Source organism: Marmota marmota, unplaced genomic scaffold, assembly GCF_001458135.2.
Source record: "Marmota marmota marmota unplaced genomic scaffold, marMar, whole genome shotgun sequence".
NCBI lineage: Eukaryota > Metazoa > Chordata > Mammalia > Rodentia > Sciuridae > Marmota > Marmota marmota.
This window is the reverse complement of record NW_026000020.1, coordinates 5842922-5858236: the sequence shown is the minus strand read 5'-3', so window position 1 is coordinate 5858236 and position 15315 is coordinate 5842922. Positions and strand designations below refer to the sequence as shown.

Sequence of the window (15315 nt, the reverse complement as noted above, 5' to 3'; positions counted from 1 at the left end):
TTTTTTTTTTTTTTTTTTTTTTTTTTTGTAGTGGGATTGAATCCAGGGCTCTTAACCACTGAGCCACATCCCCAGCCCTTTTTATTTTTATTTTATATATATTTTTTGAGACAGGGTCTTGCTAAGTTGCTGAGGCTGGCTTTGAAACTCGTGATCCTCCTGCCTCTCAGCCTCCCGAGCTGCTGGGATGTACTTCATTTTGAGTATCTTCAGAATGTTTGCTAATTTCTCCTGTCATTACTTCTTTGGCCAACGGGGTATTTACAAATGTGTTGTTTACTTTCCAAACCTTTGTGAATTTTCCTTATATATATTTTTTTGTTATTGATTTCCATATTAATTTCATTGTAGATAGAGAAATACTGTATGATTTCGACTCTTATACATTTATTGGGAGCTGTTTTGGTGAGCTGGAATATGAAAAAAAAGTTTCTGCTTCTGTTGGGTGGAGTGTGCTGTAAACATCACCCAACTGGAGCTGGGCAGCCATGTTGTTCAAGGGATTCCATATTGTACTGATCTTCTCTTTGTTCTATAAATTATTGAGAAAACAGGGTTGAAATCTCCAACTGTAATTTCAGATTCACCCACTCCTTTCATTTCTGTCCACACTTTCCCTACCTTGAAGCTCTGTTAACGGGCCTAGCATCTTGAGGATTGTTTAATTCTTTTGGATTGAACCCGGGGTCACTTAACCACTGAGCCACATCCCCGGCCCTTTTTTATATTTTATGTAGAGACAGGGTCTGGTTGAGCTGCTTAGCGCCTCACTGAGTTGCTGTGTTAGACCAGGACGCGAGAAAAGACCACTGACTCCAATTAAAATCAAATTAAAGCAAGCTTATTATTTCGACCGGCTGGGCTGCCTCTCCCTCCCCAAACAGCGGGAACTAGACAGCACCCCAGCTTTCTGCAGCCCAGCTTTATAGCCCAGAAAGTTACACAAAGGGGGGTTACAGATAACAGAACTTTGACGAGCATCACACTAATGGTAGTTTACATTTTTTGCTGGCCCCAACATCAGAATTTATGAGGACCATTAGAGCCTCAAAGAGGGTCGTTGTCTGACCAGGGAAGGCCAATATTTATGAGGTGTCACTGAAGTTTCAGAGAGGGCTGCTCTCTGGTCAGAGAGCCAGGCATGGGTGAGTTCAAGGCACGGGCAGGCATTCCAAGCAGATTCAGAATTTGCAGTAATTTATAGTAGAGCCGAAATTATCTTTTCATGGCTTTGTGGCGAGATTGCTCCCAATTTTAAGAAAAGATCAGGTTGGGTCTATCAGCTGAGTCTGACTTTGAACTTGTGATCCTCCTGTCTCAGCCTCCTGAGCTGCTGGGATTACAGGCATGTCCCACTTCACTTACTTCAGCTTGCTTTTGATTATTGTCTACATAGCTTATCTTCTTCCTTTTCCTTTACCTTTAACTGTCTGTCTTATGTTTACCTGGGTTTCTTGTAGACAGAATATGTATGAATATCGTTTTTAAATAAGTCTGGAAAGTTTTGCCTTTGAACTGGAGTGTTGTGATCATTTACATTTAATATGATTAGTGATTTGGTTGGATTTAAATCAGGCATCTTGCTGTTTATTTAATGTTTATCCCTTCTCCTCCTCTTCTTCTTCTTCTTCTTTTTTTCCCTTTCTTTTGTTTATTTTTTATGGTTCCATTTTTATCTCCACTATTATCTTACTAACCCCATCTCTTTGTTTTGATACATATAAATAATTGGCATTTACAATACAATGTGCATTCTTAATTTATCACAGTCTGTCTTCAGATAACATCACACTACTTCATGTATAAGAATCTTGCAACTTTCACTTCCCTCTTCTTTAATTCTTTTTTTCTTCCCGGTGCTGGGGATTGAACCCAGGGCCTCACACTCGCCAGGCAAGAGCTCTACCCCTGAGCTACATCCTCAGCCCCTTCTCTACTTTACTTCTGCACATGCCATAAACCCCACAATGCTTTACAAATGGCCCACTGTCTTCTAACTGGATTAAATACCAGAATACACATATTTTACATTTATCCACATACTTGGATATTTCTGTTGCTCTGTTTTCCTTCCTTTGGATCCAGAATCCGCTTGGCATCATTTTATTTCTTCCTGAAGGAATTCCATTAGCACATTTCCTGGAGTGTGAGTAATGAATCTTCTGCTAGTGGTGAGTTGTCTCAGCTGTTTAAGTCTGAAAAACTCTCAGATTTACCTTTACATTTTGAAAGACATTTTTGCTAAGTATAGACTTCTAGCTTTAAAATTTTATCTTTTGACACTTTAAAGATCCCCCCCTCTCTTGTCTCCTGGCTTGGCTCGCATGATTTATGATTAGAAGGCTCTTGCTATTCTCGGGTCTCTTCCTCTCCATGTAAAGTGTACTTTTCTGTCGCCGGCTGCTTGTGTGATTTTTCTCTTTGTCACTGGATTTCATCAGTTTTGTTATGATGTACTCTGGCGTGATTTTCTTCATGTCCCTTTTCTTTGGGTTATTTGATCCTCTTGGATCTGTAGGTATATCATTTCAATCGAAATCAGAAGCATTTTGACCATATTTCTTCTTTTGTTTTTAATTGCTTTTATTTTTTAAATACATGACAGCGGAATGCATTACAATTCTTATTACACGTATAGAGCACGATTTGTATATAAAGTATGTTCACACCAATTCATGTCTTCATACATGTACTTTGTATAATGATGTCCATCACATTCCACCATCATTGCTAACCCCCTGCCCCCTCCCCTCCCCTCCCACCCCTCTGCCCTATCTAGCGTTCATCCATTCCTCCCATGCTCTCCATCCCTACCCCACTATGGGTCAGTCACCTTATATCATAGAAAACATTCAGCATTTGTTTTTGGGGGGATTGGCTACCTTCACTTAGCATTATCTTCTCCTACTGCATCCATTTACCTGCAAATGCCAGGATTTTATTCTCTTTTATTGCTGAGTAATATTCCATTGAGTATATATGCCACATTTTTTAATATTTATTTTTTAGTTGTAGTTGGACACAACACCTTTATTTCACTTGTTTATTTTTGCATATGGTGCTGAGGATCGAACCCAGGGTCTCGAACGTGTGAGGCGAGTGCTCTACCACTGAGCCACAATCCCAGCCCCTATGCCACATTTTTTAATCCATTCATCTATTGAAGGGCATTTAGGTTGGTTCCACAGTTTAGCTATTGTGAATTGTGCTGCTATAAACATTGATGTGGCTGTGTCCCTGTAGTATGCTGTTTTTAACTCCTTTGGGTAGAGATTGAGGAGTGGGATAGCTGGGTCAAATGGTGGTTCCATTCCAAGTTTTCCAAGGAATCTCCATACTGCTTTCCATATTGGCTGCACCAATTTGCAGTCTCACCAGCAATGTATGAGTGTGCCTTTTCCCCCACATCCTCACCAACACTTATTGTTGTTTGTCTTCATAATGGCTGCCTTTATGACTGGAGTGAGGTAGTATCTTAGAGTAGTTTTGATTTGCATTTCTCTAATTGCCAGAGATAATGAACATTTTTTCATATATTTGTTGATTGAATATCATCTTCTGAGCAGTGTCTGTTCATGTCCTTGGCCCATTTATTGATTGATTTGTTGTTTTGGTGTTTAGCTTTTTGAGTTCTTTATATACCCTAGAGATTAGCGCTGTGTCTGATGTGTGAGGGGTAAAAATTTGCTTCCAAGATGTAGGCTCTCTGTTCACCTCACAGATTGTTTCTTTTGCTGAGAAGAGACTTTTTAGTTTGAGTCCATCCCATTTATTGATTCTTGGTTTTAATTCTTGTGCTATAGGAGTCTTATTAAGGAAGTTGGGGCCTAATCTCACATGATGGATATTGGGGCCTACTTTTTCTTCTATTAGATGCAGGGTCTCTGGTTTAATGCCTAGGTCCTTGATCCACTTTGAGTTGAGTTTTGTGTATGGTGAGAGATAGGGGTTTAATTTCATTTTGTTGCATATGGATTTCCAGTTTTCCCAGCACCATTTGTTGAAGAGACTATCTTTTCTCCAATGTATGTCCTCTATTCTGTACCATTGGTCTACCAGTCTGTTTTGGTGCCAACACCATGCTGTTTTTGTTACTATTGCTCTGTAGTATAGTTTAAGGTCTGGTATAGTGATGCCACCTGCTACACTCTTCCTGCTAAGGATTGCTTTAGCTATTCTGGGTCTCTGATTTTTTTCCAGATGAATTTCATGATTGCTTTTTCTATTTCTATGAGGAATGCCATTAGGATTTTGATTGGAATTGCATTAAATCTGTATAGTTCTTTTGGTAGTATGGTCATTTTAATAATATTAATTCTGCCTATCCAAGAGCAAGGTAGATCTTTCCATCTTATAAGGTCTTCTTTGATTTCTTTCTTTAGGATTCTGTAGTTTTCATTGTATAGACCTTTCACCTCTTTCATTAAGTTGATTCCTAAGTATTTTATTTTATTTTTTGATTCTAAAATGGGGTAGTTTTCCTCATTTCCCTCTCAGAGGATTTGTCACTGATATACAGAAATGCATTTGATTTATGATTTTAAAACCTGCTACTTTGCTGAATTAATTTACTAGTTCTAGAAGTTTTCTGGTGGAGCTTTTTGGGTCTTCTAGGCATAAAATCATATCGCCATCAAATAGTGCTAATTTAAGTTCTTCTTTTCCTATACGTATCCCTTTAATTTCTTTTGTCTAATTGCTCTGGCTAGTGTTTCAAGGACTATGTTAAATAGAAGTGAGGAAAGAGGGTATCCCTGTCTTGTTCCAGTTTTTAGAGGGAATGCCTTCAATTTTTCTCCATTTAGAATGATGTTGGCCTGGGGCTTAGTGTAGATAGCCTTTATGATGTTGAGATATGTTCCTGTTATCCCTAGTTTTTCTAGTGTTTTGAACATGAAGGGGTGCTGTATTTTGTCAAATGCTTTTTCTGCATCTATTGAGATGATTGTATGATTCTCATCTTTGAGTCTATTGATGTGATGAATTACGTTTGTTGATTTCCTTATGTTGAACCAACCTTGCATCCCTGGGATGAATCCCACTTGATCATGGTGCATAATCTTTTTGATATGTTTTTGTATTCAATTTGCCAGAATTTTATTGAGAATTTTTGCATCTATGTTCATTAGAGATATTGGTCTAAAGTTTTCTTTCTTTGATGTGTCTTTGCTTGGTTTTGGTATCAGGGTGATATTGGCCTCATAGAATGAGTTTGGAAGTGCTGCCTCTTTTTTTATTTCCTGAAATAAATTGAAGCACATTGGTATTAGTTCTTCTTTAAAGGTCTTGTAGAACTCGGCTGTGTAACCATCTGTTCTTGGGCTTTTCTTGGTTGGTAGGCTTCTGATGGTGTCTTCTATTTCATCACTTGATATTGGTCTGCTTAAATTGTGTATATCTTCCTGATTCAATCTGGGCAAGTCGTATGAGTTAAGAAATTCGTCAATGCCTTCAATATCTTCTATATTATTGGAGTATAAGTTTTCAAAATATTTTCTAATTATCCTCTGTATTTCTGTAGTGTTTATTGTGATATTACCTTTTTCATCATGTATGCTGGTAATTTGAGTTCTCTCTCTCTCCCTCTCTTCATTAGCATAGCTAAGAGTCTATCAATTTTTCTTATTTTTTCAAAGAACCAACTTTTTGTTTTGCCAATTTTTTCAATTGTTTGTTTTGTTTTGGTTTCATTGATTTCAGCTCTAATTTTAATTATTTCTTGCCTTCTATTGCTTTTGATGTTGATTTGTTCTTCTTTTTCTAGGGCTTTGAGAGGTAAAGTAGGTCATTTATTTGTTGACTTTTTCTTCTTTTAAGGAATGAACTCCATGCAATGAACTTTCCTCTTAGAACTGCTTTCATAGTGTCCCAGAGATTTCGATATGTTGTGTCTATGTTCTCATTTACCTCTAAGAATTTTTTAATCTCCTCTTTGATGTCTTCTGCAACCTATTGTTCATTCACTAGCATATTTTTTAGTCGCCAGGTGTAGGAGTAATTTTTATTTTTTATTTTGTCATTGATTTCCAATTTCAATCCATTATGGTCTGATAAAATACATGGTAGTATCTCTACTTTTTTGTATTTGCTAAGAGTTGTTTTGTGGCATAGTATATGGTCTATTTTAGAGATGGATCCATGTGCTGCTAAGAAGAAAGTATATTTGCTTGATGCAGGTGAAAACATTCTATATATGTCAGTTAAGTCTAAGTTATTGATCTTATTATTGAGTTCTATAGTTTCTTTATTCAACTGTTGTTTTGAATATCTATCCAGTGGTGAGAGAGGTGTGTTAAAGTAACCCATGATTATTGTGTTGTGATCAATTTGACTCATGAACTTGGAAGAATTTGTTTGATGAACATAGCTACACCATTGTTTGGGGCATGTATACTTATGATTGTCATGTCTTGTTGGTGTATGGTTCCCTTGAGCAGTATGTAATGTCCATTTTATCCCTTTTGATTGACTTTGGCTTGAAGTCTACTTTATTTCATACAAGAATGGAAACCCCTGCTTGCTTCCGCCGTCCATGTGAATGGTATGATTTGTCCCAACCTTTCACCTTCAGTCTGTGTATGTCTTTTCTTATCAGATGAGTCTCCTGGAGGCAGCATATTGTTGGGTCTTTTTTAATCCAATCTGCTGGCCTATATCTTTTGATTGGTGAGTTTAAGCTATTCAGGGTTACTATTGAGACATGGTTTGTATTCCCAGCCATAATTGTTTGTTATTGTTATTTAACTTGACTTGGTTGACTTGGTGTATTTTCTCCTTTGAATAGTTTTTCATTTAGTGTACTACCTTCCTCTGCTGATTTTCATTGTTGTTTTTTGTTTCCTCTTCATGGAATATTTTTCCAAGAATGTTTTATAGTGTTGGTTTTCTTTCTTTTTTTTAATTTTTATTTATTTTTATTTCTTTTTCTATTTTTTTAAAATTTTTATTGTTGGTTGTTCAAAACATTACATAGTTCTTGACAAATCATATTTCACACTTTGATTCAAGTGGGTTATGAACTCCCATTTTTACCCCGTATACAGATTGCAGCATCACATCGGTTACACATCCACTGTTTTACATATTGCCATACTAGTGTCTGTTGTATTCTGCTGCCTTTCCTATCCTCTACTATCCCCCATCCCCTCCCCTCCCATCTTCTCTCTCTACCCCATCTACTGTAATTCATTTCTCCCCCTTGTTTTTTTCCCCCTTTCCCCTCACTTCCTCTTGTATGTAATTTTGTATAACCATGAGGGTCTCCTTCCATTTCCATGCAATTTCCCTTCTCTCTCCCTTTCCCTCCCACCTCTCATCCCTGTTTAATGTTAATCTTCTTCTCATGCTCTTCCTCCCAACTCTGTTCTTAGTTACTCTCCTTATATCAAAGAAAACATTTGGCATTTGTTTTTTAGGGATTGGCTAGCTTCACTTAACATAATCTGTTCTAATGCCATCCATTTCCCTGCAAATTCTATGATTTTGTCATTTTTTAATGCAGAGTAATATTCCATTGTATATAACTGCCACATTTTTTTTTTTATCCATTCGTCTATTGAAGGGCATCTAGGTTGGTTCCACAGTCTTGCTATTGTGAATTGTGCTGCTATGAACATCGATGTAGCAGTGTCCCTGTAGCATGCTCTTTTTAGGTCTTTAGGGAATAGACCGAGAAGGGGAATAGCTGGGTCAAATGGTGGTTCCATTCCCAGCTTTCCAAGAAATCTCCATACTGCTTTCCAAATTGGCTGCACCAATTTGCAGTCCCACCAGCAGTGTACAAGTGTACCCTTTTCCTCACATCCTCGCCAGCACTTGTTGTTGTTTGACTTCATAATGGCTGCCAATCTTACTGGAGTGAGATGGTATCTTAGGGTGGTTTTGATTTTTCTAGCTATACATTCTTTTAACTTTTGTTTATCATGGAAGGTTTTTATTTCATCTTCAAGCCTAAAGCTTAATTTTGATGGATACAAGATTCTTGGTTGGCACCCATTTTCTTTCAGAGCTTGATATATGTTATGTTGTTCCAGGATCTTCTAGCTTTTAGGGTCTGTGTTGAAAAATCTGCCGTTATCCTAATTGGTTTTCCCCTATATGTAATCTGATTTCTTTCTCTTGTGGCTTTTAAAATTCTCTCCTTATTCTGTGTATTGGGCATTTTCATTATAATGTGCCTTGGTGTAGATCAGTTGTGATTTTGTACATTCGGCATCCTGTAGGCTTCTTGAATTTGGATTTCTAATTCATTCTTCATGTTTGGAAAGTTTTCTTATACTATTTCATTGAATAGATTGTTCATTCCTTTGGTTTGGACCTCTATGTCTTCCTCTATCCCAATAACTCTTAAATTTGGTCTTTTTATGCTATCCATATTTCTTGAATGTTCTGCTCATGGTTTCTTACCATTATCACTGTGTGGTCTATGTTCTTTTCAAGATTATATGTTTTGTCTTCATTGTCTCATGTCCTATCTTCCAGGTGGTCTACTCTGTTGGTGATGCTTTCATTTGAGCTTTTAATTTGGTTTATTGTTTCTTTCATTTCAAGGATTTCTGGGTTTTTTTTTTTTAATTTTGTTTTTAGAACCTCTATCTCCCTGTTGAGGTGATCTTTTGCTTCCTGGATTTGTTTATATAGCTCCTTGTCGAAATGATCTTTCACTGTCTGTTTTTGCTCTCTTATATCTTCCTTGAGTTTACAGAACATTTTAACCTTGTACATCCTGAACTCCTTCTGTCATTTCTTCTGCTGTGGCTGCCAATGATTCTAATGATGTGGTGTCTTGATTTGTTTGGGGCACTTTCTTCCCTTGTCTTTTCATGTTGCTTGTGTGTCTTCCTTTTCAGCTCTGTGGGTCTGGGTTGTTATTGTTTTTACCCTATAGGTTTGTAGTGCTCTTGTAGGGTTCCAAGACCTCTCCTTTGTGGGGAAGGACAATGTTAACAGATCCCAATATCAACAATATTCCACCTATGAACAGTTTGTTGTTATTAAGACATTTACAGTTTAGTCTCCATGTACAGAAATGTTGGATTCAATTATTATCGAAGATATAATCAGTAGTTTTGTAAAAAGGTTTACAGTTTGTGATGGTGGACAATAAACTGGGGGTAGGGCATAGGACGATATGTTGAGAGGTAGGATGTGAGGACATAGAATTAATATATATTAGGAATGTGAAGGAGAAATCTAATGAAGAGGGTTCTTAGCAAGAGAATAGACAGGAAGTAATTCAGGGTAGACAAGTACATGGGAAGACAGTAGAGTACATAAAACAAATACACATATGTATTTAGAAAAATACAGATGTTAAAACAGTAAAATTTGGAGGGGGAAAGAAAAATGAAAGAATAAAAAGGAAAAGAAAAAAAAAGGGCATATACAACACCTCTATATTATATTATTCAGATGACTCAGTCCTCAAAGTCCTATTTCATGCAAAGTTCTTGGTTTCACATATGTTGGGGATGTGAGGGCTGAAGGATAGAGGGGTAGAAGAGAACAAACAAACAAAAAACTTGAAGGGAGACGCCAGGGTTGTAGCTAGCTTTAGAAATCCGTATCTTTCCTGCTTCTCTTCTCATCCAGTAGGTGGGGTCGTCTGTTGTAAGCTGGTGTCTCTGCCCTCTGGATGGTGGAGGTAACCAGGGTGGGAAGACTGGTCCTGGCGCAGGGTGCCTGGATGCTAGGAGTGGCACCCGCCAATCCCTGCAGAAAGACTGCACCTCACTTCTCTCTTTTTGGGACCGCTCGCTCCTATGACCTGAGCGCCCTGTACTATTTCCCTCTCTTGTCTAGAGATTTCCCAGTTCCTGGTCTCTCCCTCTCCCCTAGCAGTCAGTTCCCAATTGAGGACACTCTCACCCTGGGGCTCCCATGGGTGGTTCCCAGGTCGCACTGCACACCTGTGTTGGGCACCTACTATGTTGGGTTTCCACTGCTGGGGATGGGGGGAGGTTGGAAACCTGGTACCTGGCCGCTGGAGATCTGATCTGGGAGTGGCCCCCACCTAATATAGAGAGAATGTTGAGTCAAGATGGTGGCGATCTGCTTTCAGTGCCTGGGTGTCTGGTGGGGTGGGAGGAGCCTGGTGGGGTGGGAGGAGCCTGGTGAGGTGGGAGGAGCCTGGTGAGGTGGGAGGAGCCTGGTGAGGTGGGGGGAGCCTGGTGAGGTGGGGAGAGCGGGGCGATGGCATTGTGCTGTGGGTAGGTAGCAGCTGAGTGACTTGTGTGGGAGTGGAGCGAAGTCTTGGCGAGCCTCAGATGTGTTCATGGGTGATTCTGCTAAGATGCTTGCGGAGCCTTGTGTGGGCTGGAACTTCAGGCTTTGGGTCCTGCTCGAATGCTGAGGCCCTGAGCCTTGCGCGCGGTCACAGAACTGGTGATTTCTGTAGAGAGCAGCTGGACAGGGATCCTCTAACGCTCTCAGAGATGGAGTATTCCAACTAGGCGAGATCTGCGGGCGCGGCAGCCCAGGGCGCAGGGCAGCTCACTCCCTTCCCACTGCCATGTTTTCTCTAAGCTCTTGACTATATTTTCTTCAAATATTTTTTTTCTCCTTATCCTGTCCTTCACAGATTCTAATGTTGTATATTGGCCTCAGAGGCTCTAATTACATATATCTTAGGTGCCTAGATATTGTTCTATGGGCCATTTATTCTCTGTGAAAGTGTTAAAATCTTTTTTTCTTGGTTGCATTTCAAATTATTCCTATGGCTATTTCTTTTGAAAAAATCTTTCCCTGATCTTTTCTTCTCCGACTTTTAATGTATTGTTAATATTTTGCTGCATATTTTTCATTTCAGATATTGTGTCCCTCTGGAAATTCCACTTGGATCTTTTTTATGTCTTCCATTTCTCTATTTCTGTTCCTACTTCTCCTTCTTGAACACATGAATTACATCTCTAATGGCGTGTAGCCAATTCCATTGGGTATGTTCTTTTGGGGTCTGTTTCTATTGATCACTTTTTCTTCTATCATGAATCATATATTCCTGTTTCTCTGTTCTGTTAATTTTTTATTGGATACCCGAAATTTTGAATTAAACCTTGTTGGGAGCTGGATTTCACGAGTTTGTTATTGTTTGTTTGTTTTGTTTTGTTTCTTGGTACCAGGGATTGAACCCAGGGATGCTTAACCACTGAGCCACATCCCCAGCCCTTTTTATTTTTTATTTTGAGACAGTCTCCCTCAATTGCTTAGGGCCTTGCTAATTTGCTGAGGCTGGTTTTGATCCTCCTGCCTCAACCTCCCGAGTCACAGAGATTACAGGAGAGCGCCACAGTGCCTGGCCACTGTATTTTTATGACTGTTCTGTGATGTGGTTCAGTTACTTGGAATCAGCAAGACCCTGACTTTTGTTAGCATAGGTCCAGAGTTTATTCCAGGGCTCATTTGGTCCTGTGACAAGCTAATGCCCTTTGAGGGCTCCCCTTGATTCTCCCTGCATTAAGGAGGCTTAAACGGCCCCTCTGCTGGTTGGAAGGTGCTTTCTTCCTAACCTGTGTGAGCTCTGAGGAGTTGGGCCACTTCCTCCTTCCCAGTGATTGGTTCCCTGGCTTCAGTAGTTCCTTCCCCAGCTCTTAGCCAAAATCTGGAGGGCACTTTTCTGCAGATCTCTGGAGCATGTTTCTCTCTGTCTCTCCCCATGACCTCAACGCTCTCCCTCTTTCTAAGCTTCTGTGCAGTGACGGCCTCTTCAATATTTCTCCCTACAGATTCTGGTTGCTTAGGTCTTGCTGAACTCTGAACGGTTTCAGGTCTTTTCTCTCCCCTCCTTCCCTAATCCTGACCTTCCAGGTTTTCCTGGCAGCCTTGAACTTCAGTAACATCCCATGAGGGGCTACAATAGCAGTCCCACTCACACAGCTACCTGGGGCTTGGTTGTTACGGGGCCCTGAGCTGCCTGATACTGTCCATAAGCTCCTTAGAAACATCAGGCATATTCTGCTCTACCATCTTGATGGTAGTTAGCAGGATTAGAAGAACAAATGGTCTGAATTCATAGCTGAGGGTCCCAATGTATCAGGTGACTAGTAGGAATTTCCTCTTGGCTTTAGCTCCCACGTTGGGTTTAGTTTTCTTCCTACTGATTTCTTAGTTCTGTTTTACTTGGAAGAATGAGGGTCAGTGGAGGGGGTTGGAAAGGCAGCTGGCCCAAATGGAGGATTTTCTACAGAAAAACTTCAGAGTATCCATTCACTGAAGATTGGGTGTAGGCAATGTATCCCACAGCTCTGGCCACTGAAGAGCATCATTCCATTGTAAGGAAGATGACCTCATGGCCTGCAGGCTCTGACCATTCTTTTTGAAACTTTTTCCCTCCTAGGATTAAATGGCTAGAGGACGGGAGCCAAATCCTCTTTGGAAAGGTGCGTGAGGATTGCGTCTACGTCCTCATCGATACGTCTCACTCCATGAAGAGCAAACTGGACTTGGTGAAGGACAAGATCATTCAGCTTATACAGGTCAGAGGGCGTGGTCAGGTCTGTGCATTCAGGGCCTGTGTGTTGCAAATGCATCTGCACCAACCACCGTCCAGTGGCCACCAGCAGAGGACAGGGAGATTTTACACCCCATGAGGATGCCAGTTCAGAAAAGGCTCCCCTTTGCCCATTAGAGAATCCTCAGTTCCCCTTTAAAGCAGACCTGTCCTCTATTGGGTCCTTTAAGCCTCCTGTGGGTTACTGAAGGGAGATCCTATAGCCACTGCTTCAGGCTTTCTCTATCCTGAATCTGTGATACACCGAAAGCTTTAGAAAGCTCTGTTGTTTCCCAGATATTTATTATCTTAGCCTTTTTATTTTAATTTCCAGCATTTATTATGAATGAGTGTGTCCCAGGGTAGATTCATGGGAGGATACATGAGGCTGATGAATAGAAGCTCCCACTTCTGACTCTGCCTGCGCTGGCCACAGGTTGTCTGACCTGAAGCAGGTCCTGACTTCAATTTCCATGTCTATGAGTGTGTACGATCATGCTCACAGGGTCTGTTGTATTAGTTACAGAAATAATAGTGGGGAGTGTTTGAAAATAAATAAATAATAAATAAATATAATAATTACTATATTTATATTATTATAATTATTATAATAATTATTACATTTATTTATTATATTTATAATAATAATAATAAATAAATAAATTCAGCTTTTGATCTGACCAAGCTGTGTGGGAGAATGATGGACAGATAGAAGGCAAGTCAATAATCTGTAACTGAAAAATGGTTTTTCCCAAAAGATGGTAATCAAAATGATGAAATCATTTCAGATTTCTTTTTTTTTAAGAACATTATATTTAGTGTGCACATTTAGCATACCATTAATATCAGTATTAAAGTCAATATTTAATGCCACATTATATGTATAAACGTATACATATTTGTGACATCTATAATAAACATTCATACCTTCTTATATACATTTGGAAGGGTCTTGGCGTTCAAACTATATATAGATTTTATTTAAATGCCTTTTGTACCAGAAAAGATTTTTTCTATTGAACATAATTTTTAAGCTTCTAGAACTGAAAATAGATATTCTAGTGATTAAATATATTAGGCTAAGAGCTGCCCTGAGCTTTTCTTACATTTGAGTGGTTTTATGGTTAAGTAATAATTGTCTCTTACAGGAACAGCTGAAATACAAAAGTAAATTCAATTTTGTGACTTTTGATGGTCAGGCAGTTGCTTGGCGGGAAAAACTTGCTGAAATCAATGAAGATAATTTGAAAGCAGCTCAGTCCTGGATTAGAGACATTCAGGTAAAATAGAGATGAAATCTTGGTGAACAAGCCTGAGATTTTTCAAATGTGTGCTGAATTTATTCACAGGATAGGAATTCTTCTTCTTCTTCCCCTTCCCCTTCCCCTTCCCCTTCCCCTTCCCCTTCTTCCTNAAGATGCATCAGGGTTCCCTTGGGATTTGAATTTTTTAAATGGGAAAAGGAGGAGAAAGAGGAGGAGAGGAATATATGTTCTAGTGTGTTCTAAAAGAAATGATAATACTGACAATTTTTTTTTTTGTACCAGAGATTGAACCCAGGGTCACTTAACCACTGAGTCACATCCTCAGTCCTTTTTATATTTTATTTTGAGACAATTGCTTAGGGCCTAAATCGCTGAGGCTGGCCTCAAACTTGTAATCCTCCTGCCTCAGCTTCCTGAGCTGTGGGGATTACAGCGTGTTGACCCCTGCCTCGATGGATAGAAATTCTTGAGAAACATTTTGAGCTATAGGATGGCAGTACTTTCACATGGACATTCATTTTGTTTATAAAGGTCACATTAATTTCAACAGCTAATATCTTAAGGTTTAGATAAGTCTCTATTCACAGGATAGCCGTGCCTCAGTACCCAGTGGGGATTGGTTCCAGGACCCCATGCACCCACCCACCACACACACACACACACACACACAAGGATACCAAAATTCCATGGATGCTCAAGTCCTTACAAAAAATGGCATCATATTTGCATAGGATCTGTGCATAGCCACCAGCCTACTTTAAATCACCTCTGGATGATGATGCCTAATACACTACAAATGCTATTAAATAGTTATTACATTAGGGAATAGCAACGAGAAAATAGTCTATGTACAGTACGGACTAGGTTTTTCCCCCCATTTTCCATCCGTGGTTGGTTGAATGCTTGGAGACCCGTAGATACCAAGGGTTGGCCGAGCTGTTTCCTGATGGGTCCTTGGCTCAGGTCTCAGACACTTAATGAAAACAAATGTCAAAATATAACATTTTTTTTTTGTTCTCAGTTGTTCATTTCTGTCTCATGTGAAACTTCATCATCATTTTGAAGGATCTATGGCAGATCTTCACTGTGAACTTTGTTCAGGAGAAATGAACTTGTGGAGATGGGCGGTACAGTCTGGGTGTGCAGGGCTGAGAGCTAGAGGAGAAGGCCAGCAGGACACAGGGAGAGGGCGACATCGTCCCTGCGGATCCGCGTTTCCTTTGCAGACCTTGAGAGCTGCTGGTCTTGGTGTTTACCGTTCAGGAGGAATTTCCTTTCCCTACATCCCTCAACTAGAACTTATTTTGATTTTAAAAGTTCTACAGAACCACGTGACATGCCAGATACTTGAAAGACACTAAAATCGAAACTGAGTTGTTAAAAAGTTAAATATCACAAACGTCTTTAGAGTTGGCTAGAGTCCCAGCTTTGACAGGAGGGCCACAAATGGACAGCAGCAGACCTCCCTAAATCTCCCTAAATTTCCCTAAATCTGATGCCAAGATGCATCAGGGTTCCCTTGGGATTTGAATTTTTTAAATGGGAAAAGGAGGAGAAAGAGGAGGA

At 39.6% G+C, this 15315-nt stretch overlaps 1 protein-coding gene across 1 annotated transcript in view; it reads left to right on the top strand.

Moving 5' to 3' along the window:
• The window catches only part of Vwa3b (von Willebrand factor A domain containing 3B), a gene marked incomplete at its 5' end in the record, with an annotated part of 114498 nt that overhangs the window by 6982 nt on the left and 92201 nt on the right, over positions 1 to 15315 (top strand). Inside the window, 2 exons of the mRNA XM_048810403.1 lie at positions 12332 to 12470; positions 13633 to 13764. Coding sequence (XP_048666360.1) covers positions 12332 to 12470; positions 13633 to 13764 — 271 coding nt within the window. The remainder of the gene's footprint in view (positions 1 to 12331; positions 12471 to 13632; positions 13765 to 15315) is intronic.